This window comes from Cyprinodon variegatus, unplaced genomic scaffold, assembly GCF_000732505.1.
Source record: "Cyprinodon variegatus isolate N-32 unplaced genomic scaffold, C_variegatus-1.0 Scaffold491, whole genome shotgun sequence".
In the NCBI taxonomy this organism is placed as follows: domain Eukaryota; kingdom Metazoa; phylum Chordata; class Actinopteri; order Cyprinodontiformes; family Cyprinodontidae; genus Cyprinodon; species Cyprinodon variegatus.
Genome location: NW_015150944.1, coordinates 535,704 through 558,795, shown reverse-complemented (window position 1 = coordinate 558,795; position 23,092 = coordinate 535,704). Strand labels below are relative to the sequence as shown.

The window sequence follows — 23,092 nt, the reverse complement described above, 5'->3', positions numbered from 1 at the left end:
TTAAAATATGTTTGTATTAATAAAACAGACTGGCTTCAGAGGCAGCGGGAAACACATCGCTTGTTGCCGATCTCTTTGGTTTCTCTGTTCTTTTCAGAACAAAATGTTATCTGATAACAGACTGCATCCTTAAGGCCTATTAAATTATCTATAGGTTTTCAATCGCTGTACCTCATATAAAAAATATCAGACTGAAAAGGTGCATAACTCCCATTTAATTACATTTAAATAGTACACTAATTAGCTTTAACTTGTTGAGAAAATAAAAGTTTGCAGCTAAAGTTCCAAGACAGCAAGGTGCAGAATCTCCTTCAGGAAAAAAAAAATTGGGAGTGGCAAAGGTCTTGAATAATACTACAACATTTTGAAACTAATCATCACTTCTTCTGCAGTCTTTTGATAATCTTTTGAAAATGTATTGCATTTCTGGTGTGAAAATACTTTAAAGTATAAGAGGGAATGTTTCTTTTAAGCTTAATATATCGACAGATATTTCAACATAATTCTAGTAATTAGGAGGTAACATGCAAAAACACACTGCATGACAATTGTTGTTTCATGATGCTGGCTATTCTGATAAGAAACCTAGTTATAAAATACAAGGAAGAAATAATAATTAGTATTTTGAATGAATCAAGCAAAAATATTTTCATATTTGGTATAATGAATTAATTGATTGCCCTATTGTACTTTATGCTAGCAGCTTGAATAAATTTAAATCTGCATTTGGCTTAAATAAACAGAAATAGAAATCTTTTTTTTTCAGTGCACTTCAGCGTAATGCCTTTAATTTGAAGTAAAGTTTTTCATTGTTTATTAGATGCTAGAGATGTGAAAAAGAAATTTCTCTGATATCTTATAGAATTACAAATTTCTCACTTTTGGTTTAATATGGACATTTTATATCCTCCATCAATTACTCTGATTTGAGTTCAAATTTGCAGAAACGTTTACATTCAAATAAAAGTTGTTCTATTAGATATTATTTGTGTTTTAGATATAGTAATATAAGTGAACAAACTCTAAAAGCAAAACAGGTTCACTCCTTGTCCAGAAACTACTATTCTGTTGTAAAATGTCTTATTTGGTCTAGATTGTGGTTTATAGAATCTCTAAAAAATAAAAAAAACACAGTTGTCCTTCTTTTATAATTTTCTTTGTATTCTTCTGTTTATCAAACATGTTGCTTCTCTCGATCTCTCTTAAACTAGTACCTATTGACTTCCACTTAGCGGAGCAAACTGTAATAACCCAAGCAATTACAGACAGCAATGCAATAAAATTGACCTGAATATTTTTTGTGAGCCATACCCTTTATTCTTGTCATAAAAAATGAAAATAATAATAATAAAAAAAGCAATTAAAGTCATGGTTTCTTTGAACAACTGAATTTATTTACCTCCTTGCAGCAAGTGGTGGATGGAGCTTTAATGTTTCTCTCACAACTACAGGTGGAACAACTGTTTGTTGAGAATCACTGAGTCATGCTTAACTCTTCACAGAACATTTCACAACACAAATAAATGAGGGTTCACTCACTGCTTCAACAGTGGTAAATGTTTTCAGTAGAAAGTGGCAATCTGTGCAAGAAAACAGCCATATCGTACAACATTTGGAAAAGAAAAGACAAGATGAAAGAAGAGTATTATTTTCAGTGAACATTTTAGAGCAGATGGAGATAATATCTGGTAGTAGCCTTCCTTCACATAAAAACAGAATCTCTCTGAAAAGGCATTATTCTCTGCACTTCACCTTCTCACTACAACGAGAGCTCACGTTGCTACATTGATTTTTTTTTTTTTTTCACTTCAATTCCTTCTGACTTCTTGTGCCTCTGAGTCTTATTCTTTTTACCAGGGCTCACTGCTTTTCCCTTGAATGCTCCAAAGGGGTCTCAATTTTCTACAGTTGTAAGCCCAATGTTCATAAAAAATGGCATTGACATTCATCAAAATAGGAATAAAGGTAAAGATACATAAACCCCCCCCCCAAAAAACAACATAAAATGCTAATCAGATTAGCATTATTTTTATTTATTTATTTTTTGTTTTGGCCGAAGTGCAAGGATTGTTTCATTGATTCATTGTGCAATGAAAGCTAACATTCAAGTTTTCCTATTGTCTTGAAAAGATTTGACAACATGCCTCCTATATTCTCTCTGTTAGTAAGAACTGACATGAAATCCACTCACTTACTCTTTGCAGCAATTTATTTAAAGACAGTGCGAGTTCTGACTTGCAAATCTATTTCGTTGCTCCCATGAAAGGGTTGTGGGTGTGTGGATGTAAAATATGTGTGGGTGGTAAAGTGTATGGTGAATGAGCAGAGAACAGTACATACCTCTATCTACAAACGTACAAATTGCAATTGGCTGCAGTTTATCAGCACATGGATAAGGATTCAGCAGCAAAAATCCATCTTTTTGCAATTATGTATTTTTCTTATTTTAATGTAATCTATAACGATATGTTTAATATCTCCTTCTCCACAAAATCCACAGTTGTTTCTTGGCTTATTATTTATGAGTCTCATTTTGTTTTTTCAAACAGATTTCTCTTTTCTTGAAGTATACTCCCTGCACTGTTGTGAGTAGATCCCTCAGACATGATGAAACAGTATAAAGGAGTTACAATGCCTTTTTTGTTTATTAGCCTGAAAAAGATAAAACCAACATTTGACAATAATGGAAAAACACTGTTAAATTCTATGTTCATTCTGACATATTTCCCTTTTTGTGGCTTTTTTTTCTTGCACTTACATCATAAGATTTATTTAAATGACAAAAAAATATCCTTTACACAGCCATAAGGGATTTCTAAAATAAGGATTTTATATAATATGAGGAAAAAATGCTATCCAAACCAACCTGGCCCTTTTTGAGAAAGCATTGCCCTTTAGCTAGTTTCTTTGGTCAGCCTATTTGTTTCACGCTTTGCTTGTTGGCTTAACCCAAAAGTATATATTCTTGTTTTTAATTCAGACATGAACTGATTTTTAAGCGATGGGTTACTGCCATGTCATCCTGCTGCATTTCCCAAAAGTGCATGAGCCTAAGGTTGCAAGTTTGATGACCGTATATTCTCCCACAGAATTTACGAATAAAAATCGCTGACATTACGGTTTGACCACTATTTTAAAGGGATATTGGACGATGTTCTTTTTTTGTGTGGATCATCAAAAGAAGTAGTCCTCCTAATTGTCAATCATTCTGGTGATGTGTTTACATAAGGCCGTTCTACATGCTCGTCCCTATTTTTGCTTAGGTGATGAGTCTGACACGATGGAAAAATTGCAAATCTTCTTTTGGAAAGTAAGCTTGTATGAGCGATGGAAGCAGCAAATTTGAAACAGAGCACACACAAGGAGAAATAGGCTTATGTCTAAAATTTGCGAAAACCCTCGACTATACCTTTAACCTGTTGGTACAGTAAAAAGATTTTTTTTTTTTTTTAAATGCTGTTGGTTTGCACCAGCTAAACTCCTCCATCAGTCTGTAGGAGTGTAATTTTATTTAAAGAATTGCAGTTTGTTTCTATCCCAAAGAAAGAAATATATTTCAGAGGTAAAAATCGGCAGAAGCTACTGTTTGAATCAAAGTCTGAGTTCATTATTGAACCAATCTACATGCACATGTTGTTACGAGAAACATGATTATTAACCGGATTATCACAAAAACAAACTGCGAAAATAAATCATCTATTTCTGCTTATTAAAAAATGCATAAGGCAAAAATAATGAATTTACTTTTGATTATTTATTGTTCAGCAACTTCAGACTGTAATAACTCAAAGACTACATTAGTCATTCAAGCCTGCATGTAAAAATATCCCAGCTTACTAATCTTGCTATCTATCAAGGGATGGGTAAAGAAGAAAAGGAAAACAGAGTGGTAGAGTCCATCTCAGCCCTTAACTACACTCTGGTAAGAAATGTGAAATTTCCAACATGTTCAGGTTAGACAAGCTTCTTCCTCCAGGGGTCACACCCTAGCACCCTGCTCCATATCTCATCACCACCTCCTTCAGGACTTGGAAATACAGCCTTTGTGTTGGCCAAGAGGATAATTTCACAGATTGCTAACCATAGCTTCCTCTGTTTCAGTACAGGTGTCCGTTACTACAGGCTGCACTTGGTTTGATGTTGCTATCAAGCAAAATGGGAAAGTGTTTTGGAAAATGTCCTTCTGTTGAAATGCAACACACATAAACTGTCTTTACCATTTTAGGAATAAAGTAAAAAGTAATGACACAAAGTAAGTTTTCTCCAACTGTGTGGCATCTGATCACAAAGTCCTACAGATGGCATTTTCTTGTTAAAGTCGGGGGCTCTGATAACAACTATTGACGTATGTCTACCTTTTCAACTAGAAATAGAGAACTCCTGTCCTGGAAGTTCATACCATCAGGAAGACAGGAAAGTAGCAGCAGGCATAAACTAAATCATAGTGTTCAAAATCTATTCTTACCGAACAGAAGACATTTTACACAAAGAGAAAAAAAGCAACAATATTATTACATTGGTTGGCAAAGCTTTTATATACTCCATCTTCTTTCTCTTATACTTCAAGGTCGCAGTGGGGCTGATGCCTATCTCCATCGTCTATGCTCTAGGCAGGTTACACCTTGCCTTTCTATTGCAGGGCAACACAGATACAAACAACCATGCACCCACACAAGAGGGAAATTTAAAAACATCGATTAACCCAGCAGTTATGTTTTTGGACTGTGGGAAGAAACTGGAGTACCCAGACAGAACCCAACATTCACAGTGAAAAGACGCAAACTCCATGCAGAAAGATCTTAGGCTGGGGAAGTGAACCAAGAACCTTCTTCAAAGGAACATCGTTTTTATAGTCTGTCTATGCTAAATCAGCCGCTGATTCTAAAATTTTAGTATCACTTTTGTTTGATGGAGTCACAAAATTACAGTCACTAGGTTCTTTGGTTCTGTATTTCCTTTCTTGTTTGTGATGTTTTATGTTCTGTTTTGCTACTTCTATATTTCTGGTTTGGTTGACAATTTGTTGCATTTATACTCAGTTAAATTTGTCCCTCAGCTTGTTCGTTTTCCTACTGCAATAGATGCTCCACATCTTTTCTGTATGCTGTTCATGCTTTCTTGTCATTTTCACACCCCTCCATTACTAAACAAGCTTACTGGGTGTCATTGCTCATGGCTGAATTCTTCCATGGTTCTACAATGTTCTCTGCATCCCTGCTTCTCTGCCTGGGCTCTATTTTCTGAGTTATTGTAGGATTCATTTTGTTGGTATTCCATCCTTAGATTTATCATGCGGCTCCTGAGTTCCTTTCTGCATTTTGTTTCTGTTCCTAACTCGCACATCATGACATACACGACTTAGAAAGGGCTTTGTAAACCCTCTTTCAGATGAATGCTGACTGTTTATCTGTTCTTAATTATATTTGGACTTTTCTGCTTTTGAGATCTTTAAGCCTTCTTAATGTTGTCATATTGGCTTTATTGTAATTTCTTTGTGCTTCGGCTCAGGTAATGATTGCGCCCGAATGTGGCTAGCGAAATAGAACTGTGGTTTATCAAAGTTAATTCATGATTTAACAAGGTTGATAAATACTTCTTCTCATAGGGCTTGTCTGGTTTGAATAGCTTTTGCATACTCCCAAACAAAACATCGTCGGAAACCTGCATTACATTTTTACTCTGGGTATTTTAGTATTAAATATGTTTGATGTGCAGAAACCTTTTGTCAACCTAGCAAATTCTCACATTACTCTTTTAAAAAAACATGCCAATTTATATCCAAACTTCAAAAATGAAAAAAGATGTTTGTCTCAGTCTTAATAAACAAAACACATTGATACTGACTTCAGTGATGCACACTGCAGATTTTCTAGACACAGTTTGTGGTTCTCACCATTTGATGAGATTAAGAAGTGATCATTCAGTCTGTTAGGGGGTTTAACACTGCAAACAGCACAACTGCCAAGCGCACAGATCAGCTCAGCGCTGTCGGGAGAATAGGTTCCTTAGGGCATTGTTGTAGTTTTTATTAAAGGCAGTGTATATTAGTGGGTTAAAAAAGGAATTTGAATATCCAAGCCAAAGAAAGATGCTCTTCCAAATTGGTGGAATGTCACAGGAGCACAGTGGTACAATAAGTTCAGTGATAAAGAAAGGGATCCAGCAAAGCACAAAAACGCCGATCAAAATTCCAACCATAAGGGCTGCTTTTTTCTCCTTCTGCTCCCGCCATGTGTCTCCATCAGTCTGGAAGGTCACGGTTGCGTGGCGAACGGTGAACACCATCTGTGGCTGTTGGGCTTCCTCCTTTACCTAGGAGCACAGGATAAACCAGATACTTTACTGATTTATCATTCAGACAATCCTGGTTTGTTTTTAATTTCAACTGACTGGAAATCCATAACAATGAATTAACTAGAATTCAATAACTAAATATTGTGTAGCATTGAACAAAAGATGGCTGACAATATAAGTGCAAAATAAGTGTGAATAAGGCAAAACAGTTTTGTTTGCTGTATGAAAGAACAAAAGATTAAATGAAGCCAGAGTTGTTTCTCAATATAAATTTCATAGCATTTTGCATTTAGTAAAATCTAATTTTCTCTATGAGGAGAATAAAAAAGTAACTATCAGTTTTTATGCGCTAATTTTTTTCCCCCCATGCAATTTGTTGCCTTAGCCATATTAAGGCTAAGAATTCCTTTATCGGTTCTGTTGCCAAGGTAAAAGCTTTTGTGAAAGCAAGCCATGTAGCAGAATGTTAAATGGTACAAAGACCACATTCGAGTTCTTTGTATCAGTTAATCAGGCCCTGAGACTAAGAAACAGAAACACGCTCTGTGGTAAATGTAGATACACTTTAATTCAATTCAGTTTATTTATATAGCACCAATTCACAACACATGTCATCCCAAAGCACTTTGGCTGTATCCTTTTGGATAAGCTGAAGGCTTTTAACTACAGTTTATGGACTTCCTGATAGTAAAGAATCACAATAATTCAGCCTTGAAGTAACAAATGCATGGACTAGTTTCTTATTTTTGCAGTATTCCACAGATGAAAGAAGGAAATTCTAGAAACCTCTTTGATATGGGATTGATAAAAAATAACACCAATATTTTTTTACTTTATTATCTGAGATCAATTTAATCCCATCCAAATGAAGTGACTGACTAATCAGCTTATTTTTCAAAGACTCTGGTCCAAATAATTTAAATGTTTTGTCTGATTTCAGAAGCAGAAAGTTAAGAGTCATCCAGGTTTGTATTTCTTCAGGACATGCCTGTAGTCTATGTAATGGGTTAGCTTCATCTGGATTCATAGACAGATATAGCTGAGTTTCATCAGCATAACAGCGGAAATTCTAGAGATTGGGAGCATATATATATATATATAGTTAAGAGAATTGGTCCTAGCACTAAACCCTGTGGTACTCCACAAGTAACCCTGGAGCATGAGGAAGATTTGCATTAACATGGACAAACTGAAAATTGTCAGATAAATAATATTTAAACCACCATAGTGCTGTTCCTTTAATTCCTACAAAATATTCAAGTCTTTCAAAAAGCATTTTATGATCAACTGTATCAAATGCAGCACTGAGATCTAACAGGACAAGTACAGATACAAGTTATCTAACAATTTTCTCAAGAATTTTAGATAAGAAAGGAAGATTGAATATAGGTCTATAATTGCCCAAGTCATCTGAGTCAAGAGACAGTTTCTTAATTAAAGGTTTATTTACAGCTTTTTAGAGTTTAGGATGGAGCCCAAGGTCACCTAAATGAGCTTAGCTGAGAAAATGAAATACAAACCAAGGAAATTAGTCAGCCAATTGTGGAAGTGACGGGTCACCGCTTAAAAGAACCTCAAGCTTTAAGAGAAGAAAAAAAAATTACCCCTTTGAGATGTGAGCTGGTAGTTTAAAAGGTCATATTATATAAATGCATGCTATAAAAACTAAAGCACCCATCTCAAAAATAAGACAGAGAATCTGAGATGGAATTTATAGAGTGGACTTTTAACCTTTACCAAGAAGCACTGAGGATCAGATTTACTCCAAAAGGACAGAAGGGAAAAATAATCCATATTTTACTAGGCACATAACACTGCATAGAATAAGTTAAAAATATAAAGTCTCTGACCCTCGAGTTGGAGAAGGTGTGCTCTGCCTTCTAAAATTTAGACTGGCATAGATGTAGTGTAAAGAGAGAGTTGAACCTTGACACTATTATTTAAAACAATCTTGCTATTACATAGAGTTTATATGCTATTTTTATATCACACTTACAACGATTACTATGTACTCTAATGCACAGTATGTATAATGTAGAGAGATATTTAAGATAAGATAGGACTTTATTAATCTCACAACAGAGAAATTCACTTCTGAAATCAGCTTTAATAAACAAAAGGAGGTGCACAAGAAGGAAAAGGTGCATCAAAGAAGTTACTGTGATAAGTCAGACTAAAATAATAAAAAACTATATAATAGGTATCTAATAGTGAATATGTAAAAATAAAGAATAGAGAATTAAGGTGTCAGTAAAGTGATCTACTGTACTAAAGTAATTTACTTATACAGTGAAGTGATCTATTGTATTGCAAATACAGTATTTTGAAAAAGTGTTGAAAATGGGGTTTCAGGTTTGGTAAATAAGTAAATAGACTCTTATTATAGAGTTATTTTACTGTAGTTATTAAACAAGTTTATTTCACAGTGGTATGGTAAAGTCTAACGGCAGCAGGTATGAACAACCTGCTCCTTTTTACACAGGGGGTGTTTAAGTCTGTCACTAAAGGAGCTGCTTAGCTCCTCTACAGCTCTGTGCAGAGGACGAAAGGTGTGGTTCATGATTGATGAGAGCTTGGCCAGCATTTGATCACCCACTCCACAGAGTCCAGGACGCAGCCCAGGACAGAAGTGTTCCTCCTGACCAGCTTGTTCCATCTTTTCCTGTCCCGCTCTGCCCTGTCCAGCACCCAGCAAAGGACAGAGTAGAGGAGAGACGAGGCTAACACAGAGTCATAGAAAGTCTTAAGCAGAGGCCACCTCACCCCAAAGGACCTCGGCTCTGGCCCTGCTTGTACAAGATGTTGGTGTTATGCATCCATTCCAGTTTATTGTTGAACATCCAGGCATTTGAAACTCTCCACAGTGGCTATGTCCTGCCCCTGGATGTTGACGTGGAAGTGAACTAGGGGGTCTTCTCATGAAGTCATTCACATTCTCCTTGGTCTTACTGGATTATAAATAACTGGTTGTTCTAACACCAGTCCGCAAAGTTCATGACTGATCGGTACTAGAGCTCATTCCCCTCAGACACACATCCCACGATGGTCACATCATCAGAGAACCTCTGGAGGTGGCAGTTGTCCGTGTTGTAGGTGAAGTCCTTTTTTCTTTTACTTTTTGCTTTTATATCTCAATACATTTAAATATAATTTAAAGATTCGCTTATTTTGGCAATTCAAACAGATGAATTGCAATAAAGAGTGATTATCCACAGTGTGATGTACTTCAAGTATATATTTATGTTTAAGCTAAGGGCTATAGCTGAGACAGTTATTGGTTTTAAAAATCTAATCAATGGTAATAGAGCTAAGGATAATATTGGTTTCTATCTAACAGACACCTAGTAAAGCTAGGACTCTTTGTAACCCTGGCTACAGTTCTATAAATAAAGAAATAAACATGAAATTATAAAATGTTATGGCCTCTTGAACAGCTTTCAAAGTCAATTATTTTTAAAGCAAGCAAAACATCTTCATGTTAATGGAAGAGCCACCTCTCGCCACACCCTCTTAGAGTCTTTCATAGGTAAACAGGCAGAAATTCCATGGAGGCATCCTCCTATGACAGATTATACTCATTTTTAGATCTGTAATGTTGTCAGGTGTTATTTCCATTGAGGCAGCAACGCTGCTATCAAACTAACTTGTGTTGCAGTTAAGTTTCTTTTTTTTTTCTGGCAAAGGAATAAAAAAAAGCAAAAATGAAAAATTTAGGCACGATTTTGTTTTGCATATCTCAATGTTTAGTGCAATATTTCTGAATTGATGCTATCAGTGGTTAATTTGTTGCTTTTAATAATCTACTTTAAATATATATACAGTAGATTTTCATAAGGTCTTATGTTACAGTATCATTGCTTATTATCTATACTATCAGGACAACATAAAGGATCTTACGAAAGAAATGTGAAGCACACAGTTTTTTTCTAATACAATAGTCTAATTAAGCCTGCAATATAGGATTTAGATAATATTAGGAAAACCCAGGAGCTAAGCATCATTGCTGATATTAAACAATGATTTTATCACAATATTACTCTGGAAGTTTCCATTTTCTTTACACATTCCCGATTGGGGTCACGAGGGGTGCTGGTACCTATCTCCAGCAGTCAATGGGCAAGAGGCAGGGTACACCCTGGACAGGTTGCCAGGCCATCGCCTGGCAACCATCGCAGGGCAACACAGAGACACACAGGACAAACACCCATTCATGCACACACTCACACCTAAGGACAATTTAGAGAAGCCAAATAACCTAACAGTCATGTTTTTGGATTGTGGGAGGAAGCCAGAGTACCCGGAGAGAACCCACGCATGCTCATGGAGAACATGCAAACTCCATGCAGAAAGACCCTGGGCCAGGAATCGAACCCAGAAGCTTCTTGCTGCAAGGCAGCAGTGCTACCCACTGTGCCACTGAGCAGACCAAAAGAAAAGAAGCCCTAATATTAAAATCAAGTGTTATGAATTTTACAGCTGTATCAGTTTGGGGGAAGTTTTGTTTTTCATTGTTGTTTAAAGGAGATGCTATATTTTACAGGCAGAGAAGCTGAAAATCTGACTACTATTAACTGTGAAATCATAGGGTTTGCATTAGAGTTCAAATTCTTGCCAAATAAAGAAGGCCACTGGATTCCTACTATCTGTACTGAGAATGCAGCCTCTTAAATGTAAGTTGACATTCTCTTAAACCATACCACCTAAAAAGAATCAGATTTTATCTAAGAACTGATTGTTTTCTTGATAAAAATCCCTTTTTAATGGGAAGTGCGTGGTTGCTACTGGCAACTTATAAAAAGGATGGAAGCACCTTGGCTTGTGACAGAGCCATGAGGAAGTAAACACAGGTAGGGAGGAGAGAGATGGCATCACCTATTAAAACATGTCTGTGCTAGAAACACTTGTTCCACTGGATTTATGAAACACCTGAAATCCTAATGGTAAGAGCAGGCACAACTCCCAGCTGAGAGATGAAGACACAACAGATCATCTCACAGCTTTGACAAACAGCAATAGCAGAGTCAACCGTAAGATTACAGAGAAGACAGCAGGTGTTTTATGAACATTAAGCTCGTAAAGGTAGAAATGCTTATTTACCGGTTGTAGCTGTCTTTTTGTTTCAGCCACATGGTGTGAAGGTTTGATACGTGAGCTTTTTAAATTCCCTCATTTAAATGCATTTGTAGTATTAGCTTGAAGTTCCTTTTTAGGATTAAAACACCAGCTGTTGGGAGGGAACTAACTCTAGATAGACGGCGATATTATTGTAGTGCAGTTAAACCCTCCCGAGCATAAGGCTGCAAGCATCTATGCATGGCTCACTAGAATATTTGTTGTTTCTAAAATCTGGGTTGCTGATGTCTCATCTTAATACTGTAAGAATTTCAGTGTTTCCAATTGCAGTTCTTAACCACTGTGGAACATCGAATGCCAAATGGGCTCACTAGAGAGAACGTTTTTAATCTTTCTGCAGGGTGCCAACTATTTAAGTCTCAGAGATACTGTACTCAGCCCAATGTTCTCCTGACTTTTTCCTCCCAACTTGATAAATCAAAACTAGGGTCGACCTGATGGTCACTACATCTTATCAGGAACTATGACTCGGAGAGGGCTCTGAGCCTGGCTCAAGGACTTATTCTCATGCCCAAACACGCACCAACAATATCTCCCCTGACAACAGACAAATGTGCCCTCTAACTCAACCCATTGCTGGCTTCCATGTGCTTTCATATACTATACGCAGTTTTGTTTTTTTGGACACCTTACATTGTAGTTTGTCAAAGGCATAGTGTGATATTTTCTTTTTTATCCTTACTTCCCCTTCTTATAACCATAGGGCAGTGGCTTCAATGGCTATAGCCTCAGGCACCTGTGCCCCCCATGTATGTTGTTGTTCTGTGTCTCTTGGATGGAATTTCTGGAACTTGTCTCATTGTGCTTTGTGCAATGACAATATAGGCAATTCCATTCATTTTAATTCGGAAGTTAAATAAGTTCCCTGCAGCTTGCAGGGCTGATGTAGCCCCACTCTCACCAGCATGCTTGACTGCTACCTGGGATATGTGTCTTTGTACTCCTCCATTGGTTGCCGTTGTACATACTTACAAACATTAAATATAAACCAAATCTGTTTATCTTGTTCTTATAAGACAAATGTTATTAATTCTTAGTAAAAGGGTAAGCTGGCTCTCTCTGGTCCAACATCTGTACTGCATCTTCTGCACAAAAAGATCCCTAGCTATTATGGAGCAGCTTTCTACATAGAGTCAGTATTTGACTTGATGGAACAAAATGTTCACATTTGAAGAAGAAACCAGCCAAAGAAATCAATGGATGTGACTAGAGGGCCAGTCTGATCAAATTCAGTTGGTTTAAGTTTTTTTGATCGACTAAATGTTTACAAATTAAGTACATGGTCTTTAAGACCATGCTGATCGAAATTTAAAGGTTTGTTCACACAACAAAGCATTCATTTAACTTTTCTTATCTTTATAATATGCCTCAAAATATAAAAAGGCATTAGAATTATCTCAACATGTAAAGAAGAATAATGAAAATAATCATTTTAATAATAATAATCAGGATTCAAATGCCTATTTTTTTTTTTTTTTATAAAACAGCTTATGAAGGTTTAACAAATGTGTGATAAACTACAAGAAAGAGAAAACAACTATCCTGTTCTGCTTCAAATCATGCCAATTTATGCTTCTTAGTTCAATCATTGGGTTCGCCATAATATGAAAGGAACAGCCGCTGAACCTTGCAAAGCAGATGCTTGATTTGGCCAAACAACAGCCAGGAACAGTGGGAGATGTGCCATAACCAAGCAATCAGCAGAAACCTCATCTGACTTCTAGCTAATGAGAAGATGTTGTCATAAAAATAGAAAATGTCTCCATTGAGTGAAACACTGATTCTAATCTAGGAGCTGCATGGAGATGCATAGAAGGTAAGAAAACAAAAAAGAAAAAGAAAAACAGGACTTAATATTTTTGTGACTTCACAATCCGTTTTGAAGAAACTAACAAAACAACTCAGCAGAATATGATTAGTTAAGATGTGTCATGAATATTATAAGTTCATAGCTCCAGGTGGATGTATTTTTTTCTCTCCACATTTGTACTTTGCTGTATTGTTTTAAGAAGCAATCAATTTTATGGCCTCCCAGAGACTTATTTGTGCAACTAGGTCAGGAATGTGAGCATCATACCTATTAATACCCTATGTTTCTGCTGCAGTGTCTATGTGTGCCTATGTCTTAATGTCTGAGTGGGTGTATTGATGTGTGAGAGCAGAGGGCTTCCTGGATTCCACTGCTCATAACATAGCTCAAATTGACAGTTTGTAGGTTATGGCTGGAAATAAAGGGAGTAGATTTTTTGAAATAATTCAACAACACTCTGTAGAGAGCAACAATAAAACCTCTAACCTGAAAATGCTGGGGTCCAGAGATTGATTGCCTGATTGGTTACAGCTATATAAATATTATGTTTTTTTATTACCTTCCTTCAAAGGAGGTAATAAAATATCAGACTAGGTAATTTATTTAGTGATATGGCTAATTTGTTTAGACCTTGACCATGATCTTTTATTTCGGGGTAAGCTACCAAAGGGACACAACAAAAGGGAAAATTAGAAACATTTTCAAAGGGTATTTAAAAAAAAAAAAAAAGAAAAAAAAAAAAGCCTATTTTGTCTGTGTATGTATTTTTAGCTCGTCTGATTTTTTATTTTTTTTTAACATAACATTTAGGTATAAGTGAAGAAACATTATCTAACAAATTGAGTGAAAATAACGATAATTTTAGGTTTAACAGCAGAAATTTGCCTAATTAAATAGTTGGTAATTTAATGAAAGACAGATCCAGAAATGTTTTGTGTGCTAATTAACTTAACAGCAAGGCTTGGAAGGTGTAGGTCCCTATTAATGCTGCTGAGAAAGTATTTATAGCCTTCATCTCTTGGCCTACGCACATCAACAGGCTGTGTGTGATGTGCAGCATGACTTCAATTATTTTTCTATAAGCTTCCACATGGGATATTTGCGCACCTCTTTGATTACTGATTACTGCTGGCGAGGGATAGCAATCAATGATTAGTCTGAGATGAGGGTATACAGGTTTAATACATGGAAATATGAATGCAATGTAGACAAAGTAGTACCCTGCTAAAGGATTCAGATCTTTTAACCTGTTAGTTTTGTTTTTAAATGTATTTTTGTACTTTGAATTTCGATATTATTTGTAGACCTCTCTTCATTTGGTAAACATTGTAACTATAGAAAGAGAGAAATTGATCCTGGCACTTTAACTACAGTATCAAGCAAGTTTTTTTCCTAAATCATGGAAAAATTTTACAGTAATTGAATATGTAGGGTTATTTAAATTCTGGGACCAGGATATTTAAATAAAAAACTTAACTTCAAGAGCTGGAACTATAATGGTTGACCTGTAAAGACTTATCGGTGGAGAGTGTATATTGCAGAGAGGGCAATCCAAAGTTCCACCTAGCTGTGCCAAAAGCAAGAAAACGAGCAACTTAGCAACCTTAATTCATTGTAAACAGAAAAAAAAAACATATTGACAAAAAAAAAAAAAAAAAAAAAAAATGCACTGGCATGGCTGGGGGAGTAATGTTACTTCATCAAACAATAGTCCATACCAACCAAACATAATTTATATTTGCCCCAAACTCATGCTGTAAAAAGAGTTTTCTGCATGTTTGGTGTTTCTGTCCAGTCCTCTCATTTTAGTCCAATTATCAAAAGCTGCTGTTTAAGGCAAGAAAATCAGCCATTTCATTTAAATCATGCACTTTGATATCCAATTTTAAAACAAATTATTAAAGATGAATTTTTAATTTTATTTCTTAATTTATTAATAAATACAGTTTTTCAAATCATTTTTAATAGAGATTAAAAAAAGCAAAATTCATAAATCTGATAAGAAATATTTTTCCTAATCAAACATTTAAAAACCTTTTTTCTTTTGCAACTCGTATTTTTAAATCATTTTTGTTTTTAAATCATCTTGTTTTTGCTTTACCCTCTTCATTTAACTTTTCCTTGATCCTTCTGGCCCCTAGGCACACTGAATCCCAGTTTGAACAATCACAGTTGCGCCTCAGATGTAACCAGCTCCCCCATTGGTCATTTTGTTAATAAAATATGACAGTTTAACCAATGAGAGAGGTCAACTGCTACAACTGCTAAGTTGTTTTAAAAAAGCTGTGATAAAACAAAAAGCATAATCACCTCAGCCATGGGCGTAATTGAGTTTGTCTTGCGAGTGCCGATGCGAAACTTGGCAGCTTTGTAAATCTTCCAATAGACAAACAGAACCACACAAAGTGGGAGGTAAAATGCCCCAAAGGTGGAGAAGATGGTGTAGGATGGCTCCTGGCTCACTTGACACTTCATTCCTTCAGAGTACGTCTCCCCCCAGCCAAAGAGTGGTGACAGTGAGATTATGGAAGATAGCAGCCATGTGAGTGCAATCATTACATTGGAGATCTTTTTTCGAGTTTTGAGCGTGTACTGCAGGTGCCTGGTGATAGACCAGTAGCGGTCCAGTGCTATAGCGGTGACGTTCCAGATGCTGGCCGTGCAGCAGAGCACATCGAATGAGATCCACACCTGACAGAGCACACGTCCAAGTTTCCACAGCCTGCCATTTAGCTCGTGGACCAGGCTAAGAGGCATAACCAGCGCGGCTACCATCACATCCGAGATGGCCATGGAGGCGACCAAGTTGTGTGGTACCCGATGGAATGTCCTCACCCTCAGGATGGTAACCAGTACTAGCAGGTTCCATACAAAGGTGGCCACCACCAGCATTACCAGTAAAGTGAGAGTGAGGACACTGAAAACGGAAAATGGTCTATACAGGTTTCCCCCGGAGTCATAGCCATCCAGAGCTCCACTGAGGTTGGCTGTCAGTGAGCTGGAGTTGCTGTACGTCATGGTAGCTGCTCACGACCCCACAGCCAAGGGCCAGGAGAATTCAAAGAAAGTGTCTACAGGCAGCTGATGCATTCTGCAGAAAAGAGACAGAAAAGAGGACAGTAATTCAATCTCACCCAAGTCTAAGAAATGCGATTGAAGGATAAAGATGTAAATGTGTCATTGCTTGTTTTTACACTAGTGTTAAAATGATCTGTAGTGTCTTTAGCAAGAGAGGTAGTTTAGTGATTTGCTCACAATGGTACAATGCACTCGAGTCTCTCATTTCAGCAGCCAAGCAACCTGCCTACAACTTTTCAAGTGCAATTTCATCGGTCGTTAAAAGGGCTCAGGAGCACTCACAGTAACATCTCTGGCTCGAAAAAAAGACTATGAATATTCAGTTTTACCATCGCACTGCGCTGTGCTTGAATTTGCATTAAAAGCAGACCTGTGTTGAACAACAAACAATCTTTGTTGCAGATTTATTTTCTCATCAGCATATTGTCCTCTATGGTTTAGGAATGCAGAATATCTGCTTTAGATAGATTGTGCATTTAAAAAGAGCAACATAGCACTACTCCCATTTATAACCAGAAAAAAGGAAAAGAAATGTGACATCCCAACCATGTCAATACATTCACAGGAGGCTGTCGACTAGCTCTAAAGTCTGCACAGCGTGATGTTCAACATTGCAAAAACACTCAATCTTAAACCACCAAGCAGCTACAGTCTATCATGTGACCACCCCCCCTGGAACTGGTTTGTGATATTTTTTCTTTCCTAAACTGAATGCATTGTTAAAATAACTCAAACCCAAATGTGCACCTCTCACAGCAATTGTAATTTCATGCATAGTGTTTTAGAAAAATACATCCATACATACATGATTCAACAATCCCTTAAGATAGTAATATTTAGAATTTAATGATACCACTTTGATTTATGGGTTTAATGATTGAAGGTTTCACATGCTATAAAGTATTCTAGCTTCAAACTCTTCTCCAAGGCAGTTTAAGAAAAATGAAATCATTTTTTGTGTAACCTTAACCCCAACAGTTGAGTTATACACATATTTATACATTTTTTATTGAAGCATTAATTTTGCATAGTTCCTTGTGTGACATTTGGGGTGCTGGTCAAGTTGATATATCCAGGTTCTTATTTATTTTTAAGCCCAATTGTTATAAAACGGCAAATTTATTGTTGATATAATTTTATGAGAAAAAAAAACATGCCTGGATTATCATAATCTTTCAATTAAAGAAGCGATCTAATGCATAACAACAGATCAATGAGAGTCTTCAAAAATGTCAGATAACAAAAGATGCCTCCGAAATATATGGCCATCAGAGCTTTATTTGTTTTATTTATTTTTATTTTTTTTATCAAAATTCTAACTTCTCATAGCAGTAATCCAAAAGATACAGTTAGATGAATTTTCTCTGTTTGACTCAATATCGATGAAGGCTGATTGGTAAAGTGAGGAAAATAGGTATTTGAACACCCTGCTATTTTGCAAGTTCCCACACTTATAAAACACAGTGGGGTCTGAAATTGTGACCATCAGTGCAAGTCCTCTGTGAGAGACATAATCTAAAAAATAAATAAATAAATAAATAAAAAATACAGAAATCACAGTATGTGATTTTTTTAAACTATTTACATTTCTGTTACAGCTGCAAGTAAATATTTGAATACCTGTCTATCAGCTAGAATTCTGCCCCTAAAAGACCTGTTTGTCTGCCTGCAAAATGTCCATCTCCACTACACTTATTATCCTAAATCAGATGCACCTGTTTGAGATCACTAGCTGCATAAAGACACCTGTCCACCCCATACAATCAGTAAGAATCCTACAACTAACATGGCCAAGACCAAAGAGCTGCCCAAAGACACTAGAGACTAAATTGTAGACCTCCACAAGGCTGGAAAGAGTTATGGGGAAATTGCCAAGCAGCTTGGTGAAAAAAGTTCCACTGTTGGAGCAATCATTAGAAAATGGAAGAAGCTAAACATGACTATCAATCTCCCTCAGACTGGGGCTCCATGCAAGATCTCCCCTTGTTTGGTCTCAATGTGCCTAAGAAAAGTGAGAAATAAGCTCAGAACTACACAGAAGGAGCTGGTCAATGTCCTGAAAAGAGCTGGGACCACCGTTTTCAAGGTTGCTGTTGGTAATATACAAAGATGTCATGGTTTAACATGGTGCATGGCACAGAGGTTCTCCTTCTTAAACCAGCACAGACAAGACCTGTCTTAAGATTGCCAATGACCGTTTGGACTATCCAGGGGAGTCGTGGGAGAAAGTCATGTGGTCAGATGAGGCCAAAATAGAACTTTTTGGTCACAATTCCACTAACCGTGTTTGGAGGAAGCAGAATGATGAGTACCAATCCAAGAACACCATCGCTGCTGTGAAGCATGGGGGTGGTAGCATCATGCTTTGGGGGTGTTTTCTGCACATGTAACAGGGCAACTGCACTGTATTAAGGACAGGATGACGGGGTCCATGTATTGCTAGATTTTGGGGAACAACCTCCTTCCCTCAGTTAGAGCATTGAAGATGACTCAAAAAACACAGCCAGGATAACCAAGGAGTGGCTCTTGAAGAAGCATATCAAGGTTCTGGCATGGCCTGGCCAGTCTCCAGACCTAAACCCAATAGAGAATGTTTGGAGCGAGCTCAGACTCTGTGTTTCTGATCTAAAAAATCAGACAGAAGTTCTAGAGAAGATCTGTGTGGAGGAGTGGGCCAAAATCCCTCCTGCAGTGTGTGAACACCTGGTGAAAAACTACAGGAAACATTTGTCCTCTGTAACTGCAAACAAAAGCTACTGTACAAAATATTTACATTTATTTCTCAGGTGTTCAAATACTTATTTGCATATGAATAAATTGTTAAAAAATCATATATTGTGATTTCTGGATTTTTTTTTTTTAGATTATGTCTTACAGTGGATATCCACCAACAATGACAATTCCAGACACCTCCATGATTTCTAAGTGGGAGAAATTACAAAATAGCAGGGTGTTCATATACTTATTTTTTTAGTTTCTAAGTCTAAGAAATTTCGTTTTGTATAACCAAAATACAGTGCTTGTCAGGACCCAGACAACCACTGTCAGGACCCTTCGCTGCAGAAATGGGGTCTCCCGCACTGACAGGACCAGAACTTTATTCCATTGTTGTTTAGAAAATGTCTTATAGACCATATGCCCTTCTCCATTCCGCGATCCAAATACAGAGACTTATTTCTATTTAGCACATATCTATTATTCTAGATAGGAGTTTGGTGGGGAGTAAAATTGTGCATGTACATAAGTTTCCATCATAACAACACTTGCTTGTAAAGCAAGCTAACTTCACAGTGACTTTATCAACACTAGCTTTTGCTTTAGAAAAGCTTTGAATCATCTTCGATTTTACTTTGAAAATCTTCAAATAACCTTCTGGTTCTAACAGCGCAGGAGACCTCACAGAGCAGCTTTGCAGCCAGGGTCTTCACAGTTCAGCTCTGGACCTGACCGTGAGGGTCTGCAGCCACACCCATCTTAAAAACACAGCTGTTTACAACTATATTAAAGGGTCTTCATGCTGTCCATGAGCAACAGTAATTTCCTGGGGTTGTTCCACAATGTGTTGATAGTGGTAATATTTATGATCTAAATCATGGGGTAACTCTAGGTATTTACATTTGCAAATCCACACCAGCAGTAGCTGCTGCTCGCTCACCATGTTTTTCGTGCAGTTCGTCCACAAAGTTCCACATTTTTCTAGGTACTCTGTGAGAACATTATGTCCTAAGCCCAAAACAACATAATTTCTCTCAGCGATGATGTGCACATTAGGCTCTCTCCAAAATTTGTGTTTTACCTGTGATTGTTGTTTACTTCCATGCTAAAGCACAAAATACAGTATTACCCAACAACAAATCTATGCAGAACAACTCATCTTTTACATTTTTTTGTGATGTCCTTTACTTTGATTAGGTTTCCTGCCCCAGTGGCTAGAAAATTGTACAGTATGTTTTTATCTATAAGGAAAATATGTTCATAATATTGTGTTTTTAACAAAAATCTGAATAAAATAAATTATAATTTTTGTTTGGGACATGGCAATATCAAACAAAGCATGTGGCAAGCAAGTGGCATGTTACATTGCCTATTCACATAAGATACGTATCCGCTGATCAAAGACTTCAACACACCACTAACCCCTGTGCTCCTTCTCCTGCTCTCCCTCATTAACAAGCCAAAATAACAGGCCTTAAAATGAGACAGCTGTTGTGAAGGGAAAAGGTGATAAAGCATGCATGTATTCAGAAAAGCAATCTTGCAATAACTCTGCTAACATTACAGAAGCAGGGGCAGGTGTCAGGCTGGACTGGTGCCATCCACCCTGCTAAAGGCAAACATCCAAAATGGAAGGATGCATAAAAACACAGAAGTGTATGTTCACATATGCGAGGAAAGGAGAGAGAGGGAAGCTTCAATTGGCCTGACAGCCACTGAAGTCAAGTAGTAAATAGATTGCTTTGTATATGGAAAGAACCAGCTGACCCCTGGGTGAAAACCTTCTGGGAATTATAGCTGACATAAATGAATAGTGATTAGGATCTAATTAGTAATGCAACACTGTCCACAGCTACCATTTAATGGGAGGAGAGATGTGCCAGAGAATATACAGGTTTATGACGTAAAAAAGCAATATATAAAGGGTGTAAACCTTATTTGAGGCTTGCAAGACATAATAGTATTCAAAAACTTGTGGGAGCTCATTTTACATTTTTTTCTAAGAACCATTTTAGTTTGCAGCTATTCTGTTTTTGGTTGTACCTTTTTTTTTTTCAAATAAACAAAAACAATTACCAGTAAAGTAATTTGATTTTTTTTCTCCCCCTCTCTTTTCAGGTTTTGCCATGTTTATAAATACCAAATGTGGCATCTAATTTTCATTTCCTATTTGGGCTCCAAACGCAGAGTCACAGTTAGCCTTGAGATTAAAACTGCACCAGTGTGAATGACATTTTCTCTGTGCAAAGCTCTTCATTAGGAAAACTGTTCTACTCAGCTGTTGCACAATTTCCTCCGAGGAGTTTCTCTGAGGCTGACATTTGTTGATGAAGGGGGGGGGGGGGGGGGGTTATTGAGATGTGTCCTCTAACTTGTATTAAAACATAAAAGGATGCAAACAAAAAAACAAAAAAACAAAAAAAAAACACAATTTTTACATTGCTACAGCGGAACCAATTTAAAAAAACATTGTAATGTGTGTATTTTCCTTAGCTTCTGCATATATAAATAGGCATCTATAATAACATTTAGATATAATATAAAAATGTATTCCCATCCAAATTCACAACTTTATCATTTCATTATGCAGGAGTTTCACCTGCATACAAAAATATAATCCTATAACACACTTGTTACACTACATGGTAAAGACGCACGTTTACTTTTAAACCCACAGTCAAAAAAAGACCATCTCCACGTCTTGTTTTTAAAAGGAAAGTCGTGTCATCATACTGTAAACATAACTCACCTTCTAAACAGTTGAGCACAAAGCAATCTCGATGATATTGGTCCTGATCGCTCCATCCATATTGACGTTGCTGATGTTTCAGCGCTGTGATTGAAGCGCTTTGCTGAGTGTGGAGATGACGGCAGAGACGCGCATCGCTCCGCGGATCCAGAGCGGCTGGAATGAACCACGGAGCGAGCCGAGGAGGGGGGGGAGGGAGGGCTGGATCTAATTCAATCATAACGTTTTCTGGTTCAGGTTGCGGGTTTTTTGTGGCTCTGTCCTTCATCTAAAGAACAATTTCACTTTTCTAAAATGCAAATGAGGAGGTCAAATTGCTATCCTCCGATAGAGCGCACTGGAAAGGCTCCCTATGCAGTGATCAGAGCTTAATTCGGGAGCACGGGTTGTACTCCTTTATGATTGATGATCCTCTTGAAACTCATTCTCTCTTTTCCTCTTAGATGAACTACTATTTGCAGTGAAAACAACTGAACTCTCATTAATGGCCATGGAAAGCTTCCTTGCGTACCTTCTGGTTCTTTTTGATTTGGGCACTGAAAAAAATCATCAGGACGCTTAATTTATTCTGCTAGATTTTTCCAGAGGAAATAAAGGAATTCTATATTGTAGTAGTTGGCTACTTTAATGCAGTTATCATGCAGGGGCGGAGGGGGTGGGCGTGTTCGGGTGCTAAACCTGGAAGGTTTTTTTTTTTTTTTTTTTTTTTTTTTTCAAAAGCCCCGGTTCTCTTTTTGAGTCTTCTTTAATCTTTATTAGAGTTGAAAAAAAAAATCATCTTTAACAATATGTGCAAACCACAGCAAAAAGAGGCAATTCACACGTCTTAATGGTTTATGCGTTTCATCCCCGCACGTGCGCGTGCGTTTGCGTGTAGGGGTTCCCTCAGTTGCGCGCTACCCCGCAGGTTAACCGCAAAGTGGAGACAAATTCCAACTCTGATCCATCCATTCATAATAATAATTAAAAAAGATAAATGGTTGGAACAAATGTTCCCATTTGTACCTGCTTAAATTAGAAAGATATCTACATCTTTTCAGTTATTTTCCAACCATGGACATTAGGTTTTTTTTCAAAAGGCAGGAGAACAGTTCAGGTGAGAGAACAACTGTAGATATTTTATGTTATCATATGTCATATAACATTGGATAATAGTAGTTTGCTCTGGTTTATTTATGATGCAGCACAAACAGGGAGCTACAGCAGAGATACAGAGCAACAGGCCAGAATGAGGAGACAGGGATGGAACAAGAAGCTGCTAAGAAATAGTGAAGACAAGACTTGCTTCCTGTGGCTTAGAAGCTTGAATAAAA

At 37.0% G+C, this 23,092-nt stretch overlaps 1 protein-coding gene across 1 annotated transcript; it reads right to left on the bottom strand.

The window, feature by feature from the left end:
* Nucleotides 1-2,057: 2,057 nt before the first annotated feature.
* htr5a (5-hydroxytryptamine (serotonin) receptor 5A, G protein-coupled) lies at nucleotides 2,058-21,997 on the bottom strand. Its single transcript, XM_015390275.1, has 3 exons — nucleotides 21,780-21,997; nucleotides 15,548-16,328; nucleotides 2,058-6,312 (listed from the first exon to the last, which is right to left on the bottom strand). Exons 2-3 carry the CDS (start codon nucleotides 16,253-16,255, stop codon nucleotides 5,980-5,982), a joined length of 1,041 nt encoding a protein of 346 aa, XP_015245761.1. The 5' UTR covers nucleotides 16,256-16,328; nucleotides 21,780-21,997; the 3' UTR covers nucleotides 2,058-5,979.
* Between the last annotated feature and the right edge of the window lie 1,095 nt (nucleotides 21,998-23,092).

Coding starts and splice junctions, on each gene's coding strand:
- htr5a (XM_015390275.1), bottom strand. CDS start 16,255: ATGACGTACAGCAACTCCAGCTCACTGACAGCCAACCTCAGTGGAGCT. Junction 6,313..15,547: donor CAATTACGCCCATGGCTGAG/GTGATTATGCTT, acceptor CTGTGCTCCTAG/GTAAAGGAGGAAGCCCAACA.